The 18,997-nt window shown below is 42.5% G+C and overlaps 1 protein-coding gene across 2 annotated transcripts; it reads left to right on the forward strand.

Annotated features, from left to right (window-relative positions):
* Nucleotides 1-2,080: 2,080 nt before the first annotated feature.
* Nucleotides 2,081-16,575, forward strand: LOC102533265 (uncharacterized). Of its 2 annotated transcripts, none has more exons than XM_015241010.3 (4): nt 2,081-2,225; nt 13,978-14,104; nt 14,301-14,361; nt 14,746-16,575. In XM_015241010.3, the coding sequence occupies exons 1-4, from the start codon at nt 2,223-2,225 to the stop codon at nt 16,571-16,573; spliced, it is 2,019 nt and encodes a 672-aa protein (XP_015096496.1). In that variant the 5' UTR covers nt 2,081-2,222; the 3' UTR covers nt 16,574-16,575. The 2 variants fall into 2 exon arrangements, with proteins under 2 accessions (XP_015096496.1, XP_072803715.1); XM_072947614.1 differs by lacking the exon at nt 2,081-2,225 and adding an exon at nt 7,241-7,377.
* The last annotated feature ends 2,422 nt before the right edge of the window (nt 16,576-18,997 follow it).

The following is an 18,997-nucleotide window of genomic DNA, read 5'->3' on the forward strand; positions in this document are numbered from 1 at the left end:
CCTAATCATGGCTTGGTCTTCCTGGTGACCAGCCCCCATCCAGGAGGCTAACCAGAATTGCTTCAATAAAAAGATGCTCCTATTGCTCTTATCACTTAGGAGTTCACGAGGATATCAGAAGCTCTGTGTCAGTGACAGGGTCAAACACCAAATATTAGAACAAGAAATGCTCCTATGATCTCATCCCTTAGGAGTTCACGAGAGTTATAGTAACTCTGTGCTATGAACCAGGGACAAAGACCAGTATATATAATTTTATTATCTGATAGCTGACAACTTTAAAGTCTTACTCCTCCTTCTTCCCCTTGGGCCCCACATCTGTACAGGGGGTATGAAAGTCTCTTTGCTCATTGCTTTGGTCCTGGAATGAGATTTAGTCCAGGAACTCCCCACTGTGCTTGTGAGCTCCCATCCTAGGCCACCCTCTAACCTCAATAAAAAATGCAGGCCAGGCTCCTTTCCTTGCTCTCTGAAGGCATTTCTCACCTGCTTGAAAGGCCTGCCCTGCTCACTCCAGAGACCTCATTTATAGAAGTAATTAACCCTTCCATACATTCCTGGTGGGTGTGTGTGTCTCCACTACTCAACCAACCCTTGGAGGGGGGTCAAGGTTCCAACTGTCTATGAAGGAAATAGAAAAGCCAACATGATATATATATATATATATACATATATATATATATAAAATTATATTTATTCATATATATATATATCTCAATGCACTTTACTTATTTGTTTTATTGATGTCACTTAGAATGACATTTTCCAGTAACATCCATATTGCTGCAGATGGCATTATGTTGTCGGTTTTTAATGGCTGAATAGTATTCCATCGTATAAATATACCACATCTTCTTTATCCAGTCATCTGTTGATGGACATTTAGGCTGTTTTCATGTCTTGGCTATTGTAATTAGTGCTGCTATGAACATTGGGGTGCACATGTCATTTTGAAGTAGGGCTCCTTCTGGATATTTGCCCAGGAGCGGGATTCCTGGGTCATATGGTAAGTCTATTCCTAGTCTTTTGAGGAATCTCCATACTGTTTTTCATGGTGGCTATACCAAACTGCATTCCCACCAGCAGCATAGGAGGGTTCCCTTTTCTCCACAGCCTTCCAGCATTTGTCATTTGTGGATTTTTGAATAATGGCCATTATGACTGGTGTGAGATAATACCTCATTGTAGTTTTGATTTGCATTTCTCTAATGATTAGTGATATTGAACATTTTATATATATATATATGAATGCACTTTGCTTATTTGTTTTATTGATAAATCCACCAGATCTTTTCAATACCCTTCGTTTTTAAAAAGTAGATGAAAAATTTATGTAACCCATTCTTTCTCAATAGACCCTCGACTTGTTAACAATTTCTGCTGCCAAAACCATGAACGAATACTCAGATTGCCACATTACAGGACAAACAAACATATGTAAATTATGTTGTTTCTACCCTTAATTACTTCTTAAAAGTTTCATCATTAAATATATTCAGGAAAGAATGTACATGTTTCATGGTAAGATTTGGTAATAACAGTACATGTGTCCTTGGAATCATCAAGATTCATAAATGGCCTGGGCAGGGGTGATAGTCCATTGATATGCCTTGTCTATACTTCATACCTTTACTAACATCTATTCTTTTTCACTCAGCAGTGTTCCTTCAGTTTTCCCACCTTGACCTTTCAACAAGTGAGTACTAACGGAATGCCATTGGAAAGGTGTTCCGGTGCTTTCTCTGTCCGAGTGTGTCACACATTCTAGCATCTGAGGCCTCACAGGAAATGGTCAAAGAGGAAAATGGAGCTGGATTCCTTATTATGTATGGCAAGGTCACTTTTACGTGTCTATGTTGGTGAAGAAGGACCACAGTATCCTAACTGGTGGACTTCTGTTCCAAAGCTGTGTCTGTGATGGGGACTGTTTCCGCCCACTGCCCGAACAAGGTTGGCTCAGAGACACGCCCTCCACCTTGCTGTCACTCAGGGACGGAAGGGCGGAGCCTTGCAAACTGTCCAATGAAGAGGGTCGCTGGTTACGTACGTGTGTGGGATACGCTCTAACGGACTGTGCGCTGAGTCGCTGCTGCGTCCGGCCTCGCTCCGCGTCACTGGATTATGCATTTAATAAAGGCTAACGGTGGCTCCGCGGCATCCTCTGTCGCTGTGACCCGCGCTTGCCGCAGCAGTCGTGAGGTGAATGACCGAGAAGCCGAAAAATGGTGAGTTGAGGGGCCGGGTGTGGGGAGACCGGGGCGGAGGACTGGCTGGAACCGGCCGCGGTGGGACCCGGGCCTCCCCGCGGTCAACGGACCCGAGTCTGCCAGGGGCGCGGCACGGATTGTGCGGGCTCGGCCGGCAGTCGGGACGCAGGGCGGCCTCTCCACTCGCTGCTGCGGCCGTGTCTGCTCCAGATTGTGCGGTGACCACGGAGAGGGTTATCAGGGGACATTTGTGACTCAGTGTCCAGGGTACCTGAGGTGGAGGGGCTGTGGTCTGTGGGCCGTCAGTGTCTCCTTTCTCCCCAGGGGTGGACTCTTTTTCCCTTCACTTTTCCAAATGTTTGAGAAACAGGGTCACAAATCCACGAGCCTGTTCTCCCACCTAGCTCTTCCTAGAGCTGGCAATAAATACCTAAATTTCCAGCTCTTTCCCCAGATTCACAAACGCCATCTTCCCCTCTACAGTTGATAGCTTCATTTTTAACTGTCCTCTGTGGTGCATTTTTTTTTTAAGTATGCAGGCAGTATTTTAATTATCATTTCTCCACAGAACCACGAATCTTCTTTTTACAGATTTATTTTTCACCTGTGGATATTTTACATGAGGGGAAATCAGAGATTTACCACCTCAGCTATGTTGTATAAAAGTCTAGTGTGTCTGTCCCCAGAATCTCCCTGGGTACAGACATCCTATGGGAGTCCTTCGGGTAGAGGTTCGTCTTTAGTGACTTTCATGGGTGATCTGCCCTTTCCTGACAGTTCCATATCAGCACTGTGCCTGCATGAGTTTGTCACTTACTCTTTAAACTCTTTTTTTTAAATAAATATTTAAATATTTAATCATAGATCTTGATATAAAATACGAAATATTTCTAAAGAGCCAAGAGAGTCGTGAATATAAGAAAAAGTAAATATTTTATTATTACATTCCACTTGTTAATACTTTTGTTTCTTTCTATTTTTTTCCTCCTCATGAACAGTGTAGGAATATCCTGAGATCTACCCATTTCTTTTGGGTGATTTCAAATACAGTATCAGGACTTAGACTTGCAACACCTAGAAGTGTATTCAATATGATTGTTTTCCAAACAATTTCTTTTTTCTTTCTTTTTTATTGAAGTATAATTGACTTACAAAATTATATTGGTTTCAAGTTCACAACATAGTGACTTGATACTTTTATATATCACAAAGTGATCAAGATAAGTCTAATTACCGTCGGTCATCATACAGAGTAATTACAGTATTATTGACTATATTCTCTCTGCTGTATTTCCATGACTAATATGTTTTATAACTGGAAGTTTGTATCTCTTGATCTCCCTCACCTGCTTCACTCATCTCCCATCCCCCTCCCTTCTGGCAACCAGTAATCTGTGTCTATGAGTCTGTTTCTGTTTTGTTATGTTTGTTCATTTGTCTTGTGTTTTAGATTCCATGTTTAAGTGCAATCATACACTATTTCCAAACAATTTCTTAGCATGGAAATAGTTAACTGACATATTTATTTTCTGAATGGAATAGATATTTGTGGGGGTTTTTGAACTAGAAAATTACCTTACATCTATCTTCCATGCTTTACACATAAACATTGGATTGAATGATTTTTCTGGATTGTTCAAACACTAGGTTTCTCAATTTAAAGTACCAGTAGCGGTCCAGTGCAACTAGATGGAAAGAGAAGCCTGAGGTCAGTGTCTCCCAGCTAAAGCCCCCTTGAGCCTGCAGAGGAAAGTACTTGAAGGCCTTGTTTCTTCCTGAGGAGCCTCTACTTGTAGTGTCCTACTTGTTCACACCCACCATGGAAAGTAGCCTCTATACTGAGAGAAGCTACAGAGCCCTGGCAACTGGGGATGCACATGGGAAGGTGTGTAGGGGGTGGGGAGGTGACACCCTTTCTGAGGTTGTAACTATGGGAGAGGTGGGCTTGAGCTTTGCATCCACAGCATAGGTGCGCTCAGAGTAATTTGAGTACCTTGAGAGAGTCTGTGAAGGTCAGGAATTCTGTCTTCTGGATAAAAGTTTTATGAATTGGGGAGTTCATTTTGTTAGAGCAGACAGGTAGTTAGATATGAGCAGAGAAAGGAGGGGCACGGGCCAAATGGCAGGAAACCGTACAGCATATGAACAACAGGGGTCCTTAGGCAGAAGAAAAGCAGGAACCTCTGGACTGATAAGAAACCACACATTTTGGGTTGCAAGTGTCCTGGAGGCAGGCAAAGAAAGGTGGGGAAAGGCGGGAATACTCCAGTGTCCGAATATGACCTTTTGCTCATTATGTCCGCATTACAGTAAAATGAGCCTGTCATGCACTGATGCCATGACACTTTCCATCCAGATGAAATAAGGATGAAAATCCCTCCTCCCCTCAGAAAGGTGGAGCTGGGATGAAAATCGGGGATATGACCACAAACCCCTCCCTCCCCAATGAATATTCCGCCCATTCATTTTTACACCCTATGTAACCATCTTGCTGAAGAAACCACCTGAGCCTGCCCACTCTCTTCATGAGAGTGTACTGTCTATCCCTTAATCAATCCTTCGTTTACTTTCTTAACTTCTGTGTCTATTCTCTGAATTCTTTGTGTGAGACAAGAACCCAATTGCCAGCAACAATTTGGATCACAACCTTAAACGGAATCCAGCCCAGAGTTTCCTCACTTGTGAGAACTGAAGCCTTAGGCTTAGAGAGAGGGAGTATTTTCATTATACCCTGAGAAGAGAGTGTGTGGAGTTCCCAGAGTTCTTTCCTATAGCTGCTCAGGTGTTCCCCCGGCCCCCCAATCCTCCATCACCAGGAACTGACTCCAGGGATTGTAGCCCAACATGGGGAGACTGGGCTGCTAGTTGGGAATCTGGGTTTTCTTCTGAACTAGGGGAAACCGACTGCTTATCTCACTTGACTCAAATATTTGCATTTCTTTCCCTGTATATACCTGTGTATATTGAATATTGCAGCTCTTAACTCTCCATGAAAACATGGTCAAACAGAAATTTGTACATTAAGTTTATAGCAGTGTTACTCATAGTAGCCAAAAAAGTGGAAATAATCTTAATATCTATTAACAGATGAAAGGATAAACAAAACATTTCATTCTTCTAATGGAATATTCTTTGGCCATAAAATTGAATGAAGTATTGATCAGCGCTACAACATGGATATACCTTGAAAACAATTATGCTGAGTGAATGGAATCAATCACAAAACCCATATAATTCCATTTATTTGAGAGCTCTGAATAAGGAAATCATGGAAACATAGTAGGTTAAGATTTCCTAAGACTGAATATTGGAGGAGGAAGATGGGATAATGGGAGTGAAAAAGTGTAGAGGAATTTCTTTTTGAAGTGATGAAAATCTTTAAAAATTGACTGTGGGAATGATTGTACATATCTGGGAATATACTGAAAACCTTCGAATTGTACTTTTCAATGTGATGTACTGTATGGTATGTACATTATGTCTCAAAAATGTGTTCATATAAATAAATACATTAAGAGTTTTGCAGTTCAATCTTGTAGACATATAGGTTTCCAGATTAATTAACATCCATCACCACACATGTTTACTTTTTTGTGTGTGGTGAGATCACTTAATCCACTGTCTTGTCTGACTTCAAGTATACAATGTAGGATACATTAAATCATCACATTGTAATCTCTAAATACAGACAGTTTTATTAGTTATACCTCAGTAAAGCTGGTGGGGAGGGGGATTTCCAGATACTTCCCCTGCTTACATAAAGACTTACTATTTTTCTATCAGTGAAAATCTGAATCAGTTGCCTTAGGAATATTATAGCCATGCACATTTCAAAGTTCTCTAGAAACACAGGCAAAATCTGATCTAAATAAATTTCCTTCCAGTGTAAAATGTAAATTTAATGAAACCTGTGTTGATGAAAAAGGTAATCAGTAGATTTAAGAAAGAAGTGGAAAATTTTATTCAAGGCAAATTGAGGATTATAACCTGGGAACAGACCCTCAGAAAGCTGTGAGAACTGTTTTGCCCATTAGAGGCCAAAGGTTTTGAGACAGGGGGTGTACATTAAATGACATACTACTGACAGTTTACACAATCCAGCTCTGCCTGTACAAAGCAAGTATGAATAGTAGTTTGTGGGTCATTGTGGCCCCGTACAGGGTTAAGCAGGAAGGTTATCTCCTAAGAAGTTATCTTTTTGATGCTAGGAGAATGTTGCTCTTTAGGTTTAGGTATTTCTGCCATTGGGGAGGTTTGGTCGGTGCATAATGCAGATACACAGTGCCCAGTAGAGGGGAGGGAAGAGGCCAAAGGGCAGAGGAAAATTGTTAAAATTTTCCCTGACTTGCCTTAGAATACAAATTTTTATTTCATCACCTTATAGTCTAATGAACACATCTCATATCCTGTGGTTAGACTGAGTCCTTGCGTCCAGGCTGGGGCTGCTGGGTTCAATCTTCCCACCGTGCCAGGTGCACTGGGTTTCTTTCACTTAAGTACCAAATGAGTGGAGAGTGGGAAAGGGATCGGTGTAAGGCTCTGCTCTTGCAAGGATCAAGATAAAAGGAGCCAGGTTCTTTATTATAAATGGTGAGGTCACCTTGTGTTACTAAACAAGGGTCACAGTTCCGTGAATAGCCGGATAGCCCTACGCCAAGCCAAGCCCTTGAGCCCTGGAGACAAGATTCTTCTGCTCTTGCGTGGCCTAGGGCACCCTCGTGCTCTGTGCTAGTTTCATGAAAACTCAGTCAAGAATTACCTGTAAACAGCTGTGCCCACATGGGAAAAAGAGCTGGGAGAAAACTGTAGAGGCAGCCTCAGGCCAGGAAAAAGTTTTTTCTCAATACATACAAGCCTGTCTGGGTCATGTTCCCATCCACTGGCGAAAGGTGGTTCGGTTGAGCCGAGTGTCCGACCTCCAGCTGTCAGGCAAGCTGAGGGGGCGTGGCCTTTGAGACTACCCAATCAGGGGCGCCGCTGGTGTGGGTGGGTGGGGGCGACGCACCGCACGGGCGGGGACGATTTACTGGCTCCAGCCTCGCTGTGGGTCGTGTGTCACCGGTGGTTCACGGATCCTGGTGAGTCGGCTGCGGTCTGAGTTGCACTGTGATCTGCGCTGGTCTTGGGAGACAGAGGAAGGACTCGGGGAGACTCGGGAAACCTAGAAATGGTGAGTGTGCCGCCTCAGGAGGCGGGGTGGGACTCGAATCTCAGTCCCAATCAGCTCGTAGCGTGGGGCGAGCCCGCCGCCGAGGCCCCGGGCGTCTTGTCACGTCAGTTAGCGGCGACCGGCCCCTGTGCTCGCATCCCCGCGTCTCCCCAGGCTGTGCTGCGACCACGGGGCGGCTCATTAGTGACAGTCAGGCCTCGGTGTCGGGTTCGTGCGTGGGAGGAGCTGTAGTTTGTGGAATTCCTGGTCCCTCTCTTCTCTTAGGGGTCTCCTGTTTTCTCTTGAGTTTTCCAAATAGTTGGAAAGTAGGGTCTCAAATCCACGCTCCTGTCACCCCACCTTAACTCGTCCTAGGACTAGTAATAAATCACTCAAAGTTCAGATTCCTCACCTCCTTCCCAAAGCCAACTTCCCCTCTCTAATTCACAACGTTGGAATCAACTGTTTGTCCTCCCGCAGCATGTCAGACAGATCCAGTATTTTACCTTTTTTTTTTCCAGAGCCGTCGAATGCCCTTTTTAAAAAGATTTACATTTGCTTATGGCTGTTTTTGTGAGAGGAAAGCGGAGAATAACCATCTGGAACTAGGTTGCATCAAATCCCTTTGACTCTACTCCCTAGGCTCTTTCCTGGACACACATCTTATGGAAAGTGCTTTGGGTGGAGATTCTTCTTTGGAAATTTTCCTGAGTGTTTTGTCCTGTCAGCACTAGTATTCCCTGAATTTTTCACCCCGGGAAGGTTTTTTTCCACTAATTTAAGTCTCAGTTTTTCTATAGCGGTAAGATGTATTTAATCAATAGAGCTTGAAAGACGGTACAAAATAGTTCCAAACAGTCAAGAAAGAGGTGAATTTGAGAAAAAATAATCTATCCCAGTATTACGTTCCATTTATTTGGGATTCTTTCACTCTATTTCCCTGAGCATGTAAAGGAAGTTTCTGAGGCCTGTTCTCTACTTTTGGGTGTTTACAAGTAAATTTTCAGGCTTAGAATTGCAGAGCAGAAGTCTTCCAGTATAATTAGTTATTTATGAACCAGTTTCTTTCACTGGAGACAATACTTACCTGACACCTTTTTCTGAAAGGGATAGATATTGAACTGGTCAAAGTGCCTTACAATTTTATCCCCTCATTTCTGCATAAATGCTGGGTTTGAATGACTTTTTTGGATTGTTCACACACTGGGTTTGTGTCATTTAAAGTGTCAACCGTGTTCTAAAGCCGCTGCACAGTGGAGCAGAAGCTGTGGTCGCTGACGCAAGCTTGGCTCCCCTTGCCTGCACGGGCCAGTACCTGAAGGCCTGGTGTATTCTTCCCGGGGACCTCCTTCTGCAGGTGTCCTTCCTGCTTACCCCCAGGAGTCCTTTATACCGAGGAAAGCTACTAGACCCTGGAACGCTGAGGTTTCATGTGCACACGGGGTGGAGGTGTGTGTGTTTGGAGGGGTGGGGGTGGCATAGTGATGCTATTTCTGAGTTTGTAGTTGTGGTTCCTTAGGTCTAGACACTTTTAGACCTTATGTTTGAGTTTTGCGTTTAGAGTGTAATTGGTGTACATTGAGAAAGCCTGAAGATCAGCTCTTCTGTCTCACGGACAAAGGGTTTATGACTTTGGGAGTTCATTTGGGTCAGAACCTTAAGCAGAATCTGGCTGAGAGTTTCCTCACTTGTGAGAACAGAAGCCTAAAGAGAGCGCTTCTGTACTTACAAGACAGGGGAGAGTAGGGGAGCTCCTGGAGTTCTTTTCCTGTGGCTGCTCAGGTGTCCGACCCTCTTTCACCAGGGACCGACCCACTCCAGGTGTTACATCTCAACCGGGAGTCTTTAGACCTCAAGTTGCAATTACGTTCAGCTTTCTGAATGTGGGGTTTTGGGTTTTTTCCCCCCTGAGTTGTAGGGAAGCATGCTGCATATCTGTTTTGATTCCAGTATTTGTGCTTCTTTCCTTTGGATTCCTTTGTCCATTGACTGTTGTAGCCCTTTGAAACTAGTTTGCATTGGCACTTGGGGTTATAATAGGTAAGTTGATTGATACATACAGTATAAGATAAGGAAATTGTGGAACCGAATAGAATTTTGGCTCCATTTAGGCAAGAGAACCTCAAGATGTGTGATCTTAGTGTTTAAGTTCTTGGGTGCCTTTTCCATTTTTAGGTCAGTGCTTGACTTTGACTTTTAAGAGTCTGTACTATTCCTCAGGCAAATGAATTCCTATTTTAACGGATGTGAGGAAAAAGCAGTTGAATTTCTATTTTCATTCATAGGAGGGAATTTCTATTTAATTCACCTCAAAGCTTATGGGAATCTTTGAAATTCGTAGTACATTTCAGGGCTTAATTGAAACCCCTAATGTATTATAATATGCTACTCATACTGAAAATATTTTCTGTTAAATATAGTGGAGGGAGGAACTATTACAGCCCTTACTCTATTTATGATAGGATTACATCTCAATAATCCCATTGTAGATTTAAAATATCGATAGTTGAAAATGCATTTAATACACCTAACCTACTGAGCATCATAGGTTAGCCTAGTCTACCTTAAACGTGCTCATAACGCTTATATTAGTCTATAGTTGGGAAAAGTCATCTACCACAAAGCCTATTCTATAATAAAGTGTTGAATATCTGATGTACTTTACTGAATACTGTACTGAATATGAAAAACAGAATGGCTGTCTGGGCACAGAATGGTTGTAGTTGTGTCCGGCAGACTGGGAGCTGTGCCCATGGCTGCTGCCCAGCATCACCACAGGGTATTGTCAGGCATTTCACTAGCCTGGGAAGAGTGAAATTCAAACTTGGAAGTACAGTTTCTGCTCAATTCATGTTGCTTTCACACCATAGTAAAGTTGAAAAATCACAAGTTGAAGCATCGCAAGTTGGGCCTATCTTGGTAACTCCCTTGTTCTTTGAGATAGAAAGGGATTTGTCCAGTTTTTTATAGTCTGAAGTTTCATATCTGTTAGTATTTAAATGATTAAATCTTGAAGTGGTTTCCTATGTAGAAAAGTTTAAAGGAATTTTAGAAAGCAAAAGCTAATTAAAAATAATGATTAATCGTAGGAATATACAGCATTTGTAAATTTCTCTCCTCATTTTCAGTAAGTAATGCATGGAAAGGTTGAATTTTTAAAAAAATTCCTAAGATAGAAAACTAACCCACATATTCTGCTCTCCTCCTTGGCTCTTACTCCAGCCACCCTGAAATACTTCTAGATCATTTCGTTAGTGTTTCTTTATGTAAAAAGAAGCCAGTGGGAATGCCTTTTTTTCTTACTGGATTTCTTATAATGGATGGTCAGGGGTCCACATATTTGATATCTGACTGCTGAAAGTTAAGCCTCGCCCCTCCCTTTCCCCCTAGTGCCTCTTACCTGGCCAGGCTGGTAAGAAAGCCTGGAGGCTCCTGCTCGGTGAGCGGCTGCTGACACCAGGAAGAAATGGTGATCGTTCCTCTCAGCACCTGCAGCATGGTCTAGATTCTTGTGATGTTTAGGAGGCAACACATCCCTTGTTTACACATTTACTGGGGTCCATTTATGTTGTTAACTTGCAGATTGGCCCCCCTCAAATGGTCACCCCTACCATAAAAGGCTCAAGGCTGTTTAATTTGCCATAACAGGCACACCCGATAGTGTCCTCAGAGACTCCTTCACCATAGAGGCTTCGGCACCCACCTCCCACACCTCCTGGGGTTGTTACCCACGAGCCTGACCTTGTAACTTCTGTCTCTCTCTTCTCTTAGTTATGTTCACCAGATGTTTATCAGTTTTATTAATCTTGTCAAAGAGCCAGCTTTTTTTCTTTTAATATACTCCATTGATTTTTTGCCCCCAATTTTTATTATTTTATTCTATTTACTTTGGGTTTAATTTTCTCTTTTCCTTCCTGAGGTAGATGTTTACATTGCTGATTATAGATTTTTCTTTTTTCTAATGTATTTGTTCCGTGGCATAAATTTCCCTTTAGGCATTGTTGCTTTTGCTGCATCCCACAGCCTTTGATAAGTTGTATTTTCATTTACTTTAAAATACTTTTTTAATTCTCTTGAGATTTCTTTTTTGACCCCATGTATTATTTAGGAGTGTCTTGTTGAATCTACATATATTTTGGAGGGTTTTTCAGCTATCTTCCTGTTACTGATTTCTAGATTAATGCCTGTGTGGTATGAGATCATATTTTATATGACTTTTCAACTATCTTCCTGTTACTGATTTCTAGATTAATGCCTGTGTGGTATGAGATCATATTTTATATGACTTCTGTTCTTTCAAATTTGTTTAGATATGTTTTATGTCCCAGAATGTGTTCTATTTTGATGACTGCTCCTTAAGAACTTGTAAGTTTAAAAAAACTAAAGATCTAATCTGTTCTTGAAAACAATAATTAGTATATACATGTAAGCAAAAAAATGTGCAATATACTGAATATATGTATTTACATGCAATATAATGTGTATGTGCAGTCGAACTAATAATTCTACCTAATAAAACCAAAAAAGGAGGGAAAAAAAAGAATTTGAGAAGAATATGATTTGCATAGATTACAATTAAATCCAGTTGTTCCATGGTGGCTGTTGATTTCAGCTGTCTTTCCTAATTTTCTGCCTGCTGGAATTTATAACTTATGATCTGAAATCTGCATTGTCATAAACTCATGTACTTATTCCAGACAGCTTCCTTTTAATTGGTGTTGGCATGTGACATTTTTCTCAATATTTTTACCTTTCATTTATCTGTTTCTATTTAAAGTAGGTTTCTCATCAACATATGACTTAAATGTGATTTTAAAAATCTGTTATTACAGTATCTTTCAGTTGTATTGAGATCACTGATGATGAAAGTGGTGAGTAGTACAGTTGGATTAGTATCTACCACACCTCTCACTCTTCTATTTGTTACCCCTGTCCTTTGTTTCTTTTTCTTTCCCCTTTTTTTCTGCCTTCTCTGGCATTTTACTTTATGCTTATTTTTTTTTGCTCCTCTCTTAGCATATCTATTACATATACTTTTGGAACTTTTTAAGTGCTTGCCTTGAGTTTCCTGTGTACTCTTACAGCTCAGCCACATCCTCTGTCAAGGAACACTGTACCGTGTCGCTGGTCATGCAAGCACCTCAGACCACACACCATTTCTCCTTACCTTTCTGACGGACCTGTACCCAAGGCAGGAAGAAAATCTGCACGCTCCTTCCTTTGGCGGTTGCAGGAGATTGAAGTGATGCATGCTCCTGTCCTTGTGTGTGAACTCTCACCCTAGCCCACCCCTACCTCAGTAAAACCCGAGTCCATGCACCTTTCCTTGTTCTTAAAGCTTTCGTGCCTGCTTGAGAGACCCACCTTATTTGTCCCCAGAGATCTCAATTTTGGAGGAATAAACCTTTTCTAGCCATGTTGGGTGTGTGTGATGTCATCACTTGAGGAATGCCTAAGCTCAGGGATTGAGCTGTGATGCTCCTCCATTCCCTGGGGGAGTAGGGCTATGACAACGTAGGAGGGCAGCCTCTGGAGGGGCTGGTCAGGGAACACCTCCGCCTGATTGGAGAATGGCGATTTTATGTTCTTTTGGAGGAAGGCACTGCTGACACCTTTACATATTTTATAATCGTGGGCAAATTCACCATCAAACCATTGTGGACTAGAGTGGACTCTCTTGCAATCTGCAGCCTCTTAAGTTTAAAAAAAAAGTCAGTAGGGCTCAGAATACACTGTTAACAGTTCTGCAGGAAAGCAGCCTTCTGGTATATTATTATCTCAGTGTGTGTATGTGTGTGTGTTTGTCGGTGTGTATATGCACACGTGTGAGCACATGCACACCAGAAATTGGCTGGCAACAGTTCTGAGGTACACAAATGTAGGGATTTTGTAATCTTCAGTTTTCATGCCTTCTTTCCCATGTTTGAGCTGTAAGTTACAAGTAACCTTCTAACCCATCAAATTGAACAGAGAGAAAAAGAAAAAACTGAGTCTGTGATAAAAGTTACACAAGGTGAAGGCTATACTTTTCCACAAGAATATTTTCCTTCAGTTATCTGCATCTGGTTACTTCCAGTGACTTAGAGAACTTAGGAAAATATGGCCAGCTGGACCTTGTGAAAAGTTGGATGCCACAGGCCTCCTGAATTCTCATGTTTGGTAATCAGAATAGAACAAAATCTGATAGTTCTTCACTATGTTTTTATTCATTTTAAGCTCATGCAGATTTGTCCCTCTGCCTCAGAGTGCCATAAATGGTGGGTAATAAGGAAGGAGAGGAAAGAGTTTTCTCACAAGGAATCAGTGGCCTTAAATAGATAGTATTTATTTCGCTTATGTAGCATTTTTGTCATTTCCCAGCATACTCTGGACTCTCCCATTAGAAAGCAATGAGATGTAATGTGATCACAATAAAAACTATGTAAATAATTTCCATGTGTTCATGATGCTGTTAAATTTATGAGAAAGTAAGTGTGGACAGAGAGTAAGTTTGTGTTGATCAAGTCGGGATAGATGTCTAGGGATAACAGAGTCATGTATAACCATCCTATAAGTGGCGTATAGGTGTCCAGTGCTGTCTGTCTGTCTTACCCTACCATACACATATTTGGGATGTTTTAGGACCCAGTGGCCTTTGAGGACGTGGCTGTGAACTTCACCCTGGAGGAGTGGGCTTTACTGGATCCTTCACAGAAGAAACTCTACAGAGATGTGATGCGGGAAACCTTCAGGAACCTGGCCTCATTAGGTAAGGATGAAAGTTCCCTTTACCTTGTCATTCAGAGGACAAGCTTTTCTGCCCATCAGTGTTGTTCTAAGAGGTGCGATGTGGAAGGGAGGACACTGGGGAATAAGCTAGGCGTGGTTGCACTTCACTGGAAAACCTGAGTCTAATAATACGACTTCTAATACTTTGGAATCATTTTTTTGGGTCTGCATTCTAGGGGAAACATGGAAAGATCATATCATTGAAGACCAGTACAGACAGCAGGGGAGAAAACTAAGGTAAGTCATGCTCACAGTAGAAAGCAGTGTCACGTGTGAGAATTACATTATGGTTCCAAATTTTAGAAAGAAACAAAACAACCCCTGCTTTACATTTATTGCCTCCCAGAAAATTTCCTTCCAAATACTTTCTTATATGTGACATAGATGTTCACTGTTTGCAAAATAGTTCCCTTGGAAGTAGTTCTAATAAACCCTATATATGAGTATCACTCTTTTTGATGAGTCCTTTTGCATTCAGTGTATTCAATTTTGAACAATTCAGATGAGAGACAGGAAAAACCTGTACTTTTGCTATAAATCATAAAAGTGTAGCTGACATATTCTAATAAGGATGAAATCATTAATAAAGAAACCATTAATAATTCCTTCTTGGTTTTACAGAAGTTGTAAGGTTGGGAGAATCTGTGAAGAGAAAGAGGATAGTCCATGTGAAGAAAACTTGAGCCTTATTCCAAACCTCAGTCTGAAGAAGAAAACTCTTATCAGAGTGAGACAATGGGAACACAAAGTGAGTGGAAAAGTCTTCGTGGATCATCCATCCCATAATGGGTATACTAGGAGTCACATGGGACGCAAGCCATATGGGTATCAGAAATACGGAGAGAAGCCATATAAATGCACGGTATGTGGGAAGGGCTTTAGTTATCTGCAGTGTTTTGAAAAACATGAAAGAAATCACAAAGGAGAGAAAACCTATAAATGTAACGAGTGTGGGAAAGCCTTCATGTGGCTCAAAACTTTTCGAAGACCCATGGTAACACATACTGGAGCTGCCTCTTATAAGTGTAAGGATTGTGGAAAAACCTTCAGTTCTTCAACTTCACTTCAGGTACACAGAAGAGCCCACACTGGAGAGAAGCCCTATAAATGTAAACACTGTGGAAAAGCCTATGGACATCACCAGACTTTCCAGACACATGAGAGGACTCACACAGGAGAAAAATCCTATGAGTGTAAAAAATGTGATAAAGCCTTCAGTTGTCCCAGTTCTCTTCGAATACATGGAAGAACTCACAATGGAAAGAAACCTTATGAGTGTAAACAATGTGGTAAAACCTTCAGATACTATCCTTCCTTCCAAACACATGAAAGAGTTCATACCGGGGAGAAACCCTATGAGTGTAAGCCATGTGGCAAAACTTTCAGTTCTAACATAGGTTTCCAAATACATGAAAGAAATCACACTGGAGAAAAACCCTATGAATGCAGAAAATGTAGTAAAGCCTTCAGTTGTCCCAGTTCTTTTCGAAAACATGAAAGAACTCACACTGGGGAAAAACCGTATGAGTGTAAGGAGTGTGGGAAAGCCCTTAGAGCTCTCGCAAGCCTCCGAGTGCACATGATCACCCACACTGGCGTTGGACCTTATAAATGTAAGCAGTGTGAGAAAGCATTTATCTCTCCCAGCTCATTTCGAATACATCAAAGGAGTCACACTGGAGAGAAACCGTATGAATGTAAACAGTGTGGTAAAGCCTTCAGATACTACCCTTCCTTTCAAAAACACAAAAGAAGTCACACTGGAGAGAAACCCTATGAGTGTAAGGAGTGTGAAAGGGCCTTTAGTTGTTCAGCTTTGCTTCGAACACATGAAAGAACACACACTGGACAGAAACTCTTTGAATGTAAACAGTGTGGAAAAGCCTGCCGAGATTACACTTCCTTGGAAACGCACGTAAGAACTCACACTGGAGAGAAACCCTATGAATGTAAACAATGTGGAAAAGCCTTCAGATGTTATCAGAGTTTTCGGAGACATGAGAGGAATCACACTGGAGAAAAACCCTTTGAATGTGAAAAATGTAGTAAAGCCTTCAGGTGTCCCAGTTACCTTCGAACACATGAAAGAACTCACACTAGAGAAAAGCCCTATGAGTGTAAACAATGTGGTAAAGCCTACAGAGGTTACAGTTCCTTGCAGACACATGAGAGGACTCACACAGGAGAGAAACCCTATGCGTGCCAGCAGTGTGGGAAAGCTTTCAGGTGGTATCAGAGTTTTCGAAGACATGAAAGAACTCACACTGGAGAGAAGCCCTATGAATGTAAAGAATGTGGGAAAGCCTTCAATCATCCCACTTCCTTCCGAAGGCATGAAAGGACTCACAGGATAAAATCATTTGAATGTAAACAGCGTGGGAAAGACTTCAGTTGGCCTTCATCCTTACATGTTAAAACTCCCACCAGAAATAAATATAAATGTAAGTAAGATGAGAAAGCTTGATGAAAATTAATCCATGTGCAATATTCTGGAAAACTTTCAACATGAAAGAATTGTTATTAAGTTGTAAGTATGTTGTGTTTATCAAGCTTCTTATTTTTAAATTTTTATTTTTTATTGAAGTGTTGATTTACAATTTTAGTTTCATGCATACAGCAAAGTGATTCACTTATACATATACATACATAGATTTTTTTTTCAGATTCTCTTCCATTACTCAAGCCTCTTTCTTAAAGTACATCGTTGGAGTGTGGATTTCTACTAATTAGTTTCATAAATGAATATTGAGGTGAGATAGTTTTGTAAGTCGTCTTTCAACAATAGTACATGAGATTAATGTGAAATTTTTTTTCCTTGAATCAGTTAATGTTTTCTCTCTCCATTTTGAAGTCTGTTGGGTCCATGGGTGAATTGAAATGTATTTCTAATATGCAGTCAGGTTTTTTTTTTTTAATAGTTTCATTCTGTGTTAAGGGGGAGTTGGAAAATGTAGTATTTATTGGAATTTTCCTACTGGCTTTGCCTGGATATCTGGTCTATTATATATATTCTACCTTTCTTACTGACAAAGTTCCTTTTTTGGAGGTTCATGTGAAGTATTATTTTCATATTTTGGCCTTTGCTTGTTGTCCTTCCTCTGACTGGTATTTGGTGAATAGATTTTAAGAGGGAGAGCTGTGATGGGTCAGCTATCTGACCCTGTGGGTAATGTTAGAAACTAAATTTTATAGAATTCATCCCCTTTATGATTCCATGTTAGAATTCACCAGTAGCCTCACTTGTGTAGGTTTTGGAAGGCAGGAGCAAACAAGGCATTAGTGAGAGTTTGGAGCCACCATACAGGAAGAGACCCAAGGAGCTTCAAGGAGGCCATCTTCCAGCCCATTTTCTGGATTCTTTGACCTTCCGATCCCGAGTATCCTCAAAATCACCACCAGTTGTTTAATTTACATTTTTGCAGAGCTGTAGGTTTCCACTGATGTCTTCCCAGGATCTACAGCAAAGATCCATTAGAGTTTGAATTTTTCTGTAAGGCCTCCTGTATCTACCAGGAAACTACTGTGGCCTTTAATGTTTGGGAGTATTGTCTGATTCGCCTCTTCTCTAGATTTTTCCCATTTAAAGTCTAATGTGTGTAACAAACACCTTATGCTGTTAATGGTGCTAGTGAGTCTGTATTCCTGATACACCATGACAGACTGCACCATGACAGTCAATAGAATGGCATGGGAGTTTGTTTCCCTACTGCCATGTACACTGACTGCCTTCACCTGGTCCTTCCCTGCGAGAATAGACTCCTTCCTTGTGTTGGGGTGTCCTGTTCCTTGTAGCTGAATGTAATCTCAGTGTTTTAAATTATGTTTGTATTTAAGCCGAATTATATAAATTTTTTTTGTCACAGGAATGCTTCTATAATTGTTTCATAGAAACATTTTATTAACTATTCTGTAAGCCATCAAGTGCTAATGCGGAGAACCTGCTCAACAAGTGGTGGAGTTCGCGTGGCTAGCGCAGCACCCGCACGCACTGCGATGGTGGGCAGCTTCCAGGTGGTGCCCTCGCAGCAGCCGGAGATGAGCAGCCGCTTCGTGACGGACGCGAGCCCCCCGCCCCGCGGCGCGCAGCGCCGGCGCACGTGGGCGCCGCGGAGCGCGAGCTGAGCGTGCGCGGTTCCGAGAGCTTGCGCAGCCCGGCTCCGGCTCTCCGCGCAGCACAGCGCGGCCGCACGCTCGGGTTCCGGAGCCTGGACCCCCTGATTATGGACAAGGGGCGTAGGGACCGCTTCGGGCGCGCGCCGCGGCCCCGCAGGAGCTCGCCACGCACTTGCACCCCGCGGAGCTGGAGGGCGGCGACCGCAGCGCCGCGCGGGCTACGCCGCCTCCCAGGCGCCCCACCTGCGGCCGGCCGGGAGGAGGAGGACCGAGAGGCGGCGGTGCAGTGATGGGCAGGCTGAACGCAGGGGTGGGAGTGTTGTTGGCAGCAGCCGCTGCTCCCTCCTTCCTCTCACTCCCTTCTCCACCACCTTCTGGGCCCTGTCTGGGCCCCTGGGCCATTTGGAAAACGGAGAGTTGGCGAACTACGCAGCCGCTTTTGGCTTGAGCTTGTTATCTTGGACCAAGGAGGAATACAGAGCAGGTAGGAGCCCTTTGGGGGCGAAAGCTTCCTTCCTGCCAGTCAGTCTGTGGTCCTTTTCTGAAGTGGGGTAAACTCTGGATTTGCCTGCCAATTAATTCCTGCTGGACCTGGATCCAAAATCGACCTTCTAACGCGCGTGGGGGTGGAGAAACTTTCGAAGTATCATCGCCTCCCTTTGCCTCCTGCCCACTTCGTCCCCCCGCTCCCCGCCGCCCCCAGCCTGGGCTTAGAGGATGCTCTGTCCTAAAGCCTCCGGAGCCAGGTTTGTGGTGGCGC

Source organism: Vicugna pacos, chromosome 22, assembly GCF_048564905.1.
Source record: "Vicugna pacos chromosome 22, VicPac4, whole genome shotgun sequence".
Taxonomy (NCBI): Eukaryota; Metazoa; Chordata; class Mammalia; order Artiodactyla; family Camelidae; genus Vicugna; species Vicugna pacos.

Coding starts and splice junctions, on each gene's coding strand:
- LOC102533265 (XM_015241010.3), top strand. Junction 14,105..14,300: donor CAGGAACCTGGCCTCATTAG/GTAAGGATGAAA, acceptor TCTGCATTCTAG/GGGAAACATGGAAAGATCAT. Junction 14,362..14,745: donor CAGCAGGGGAGAAAACTAAG/GTAAGTCATGCT, acceptor TTGGTTTTACAG/AAGTTGTAAGGTTGGGAGAA.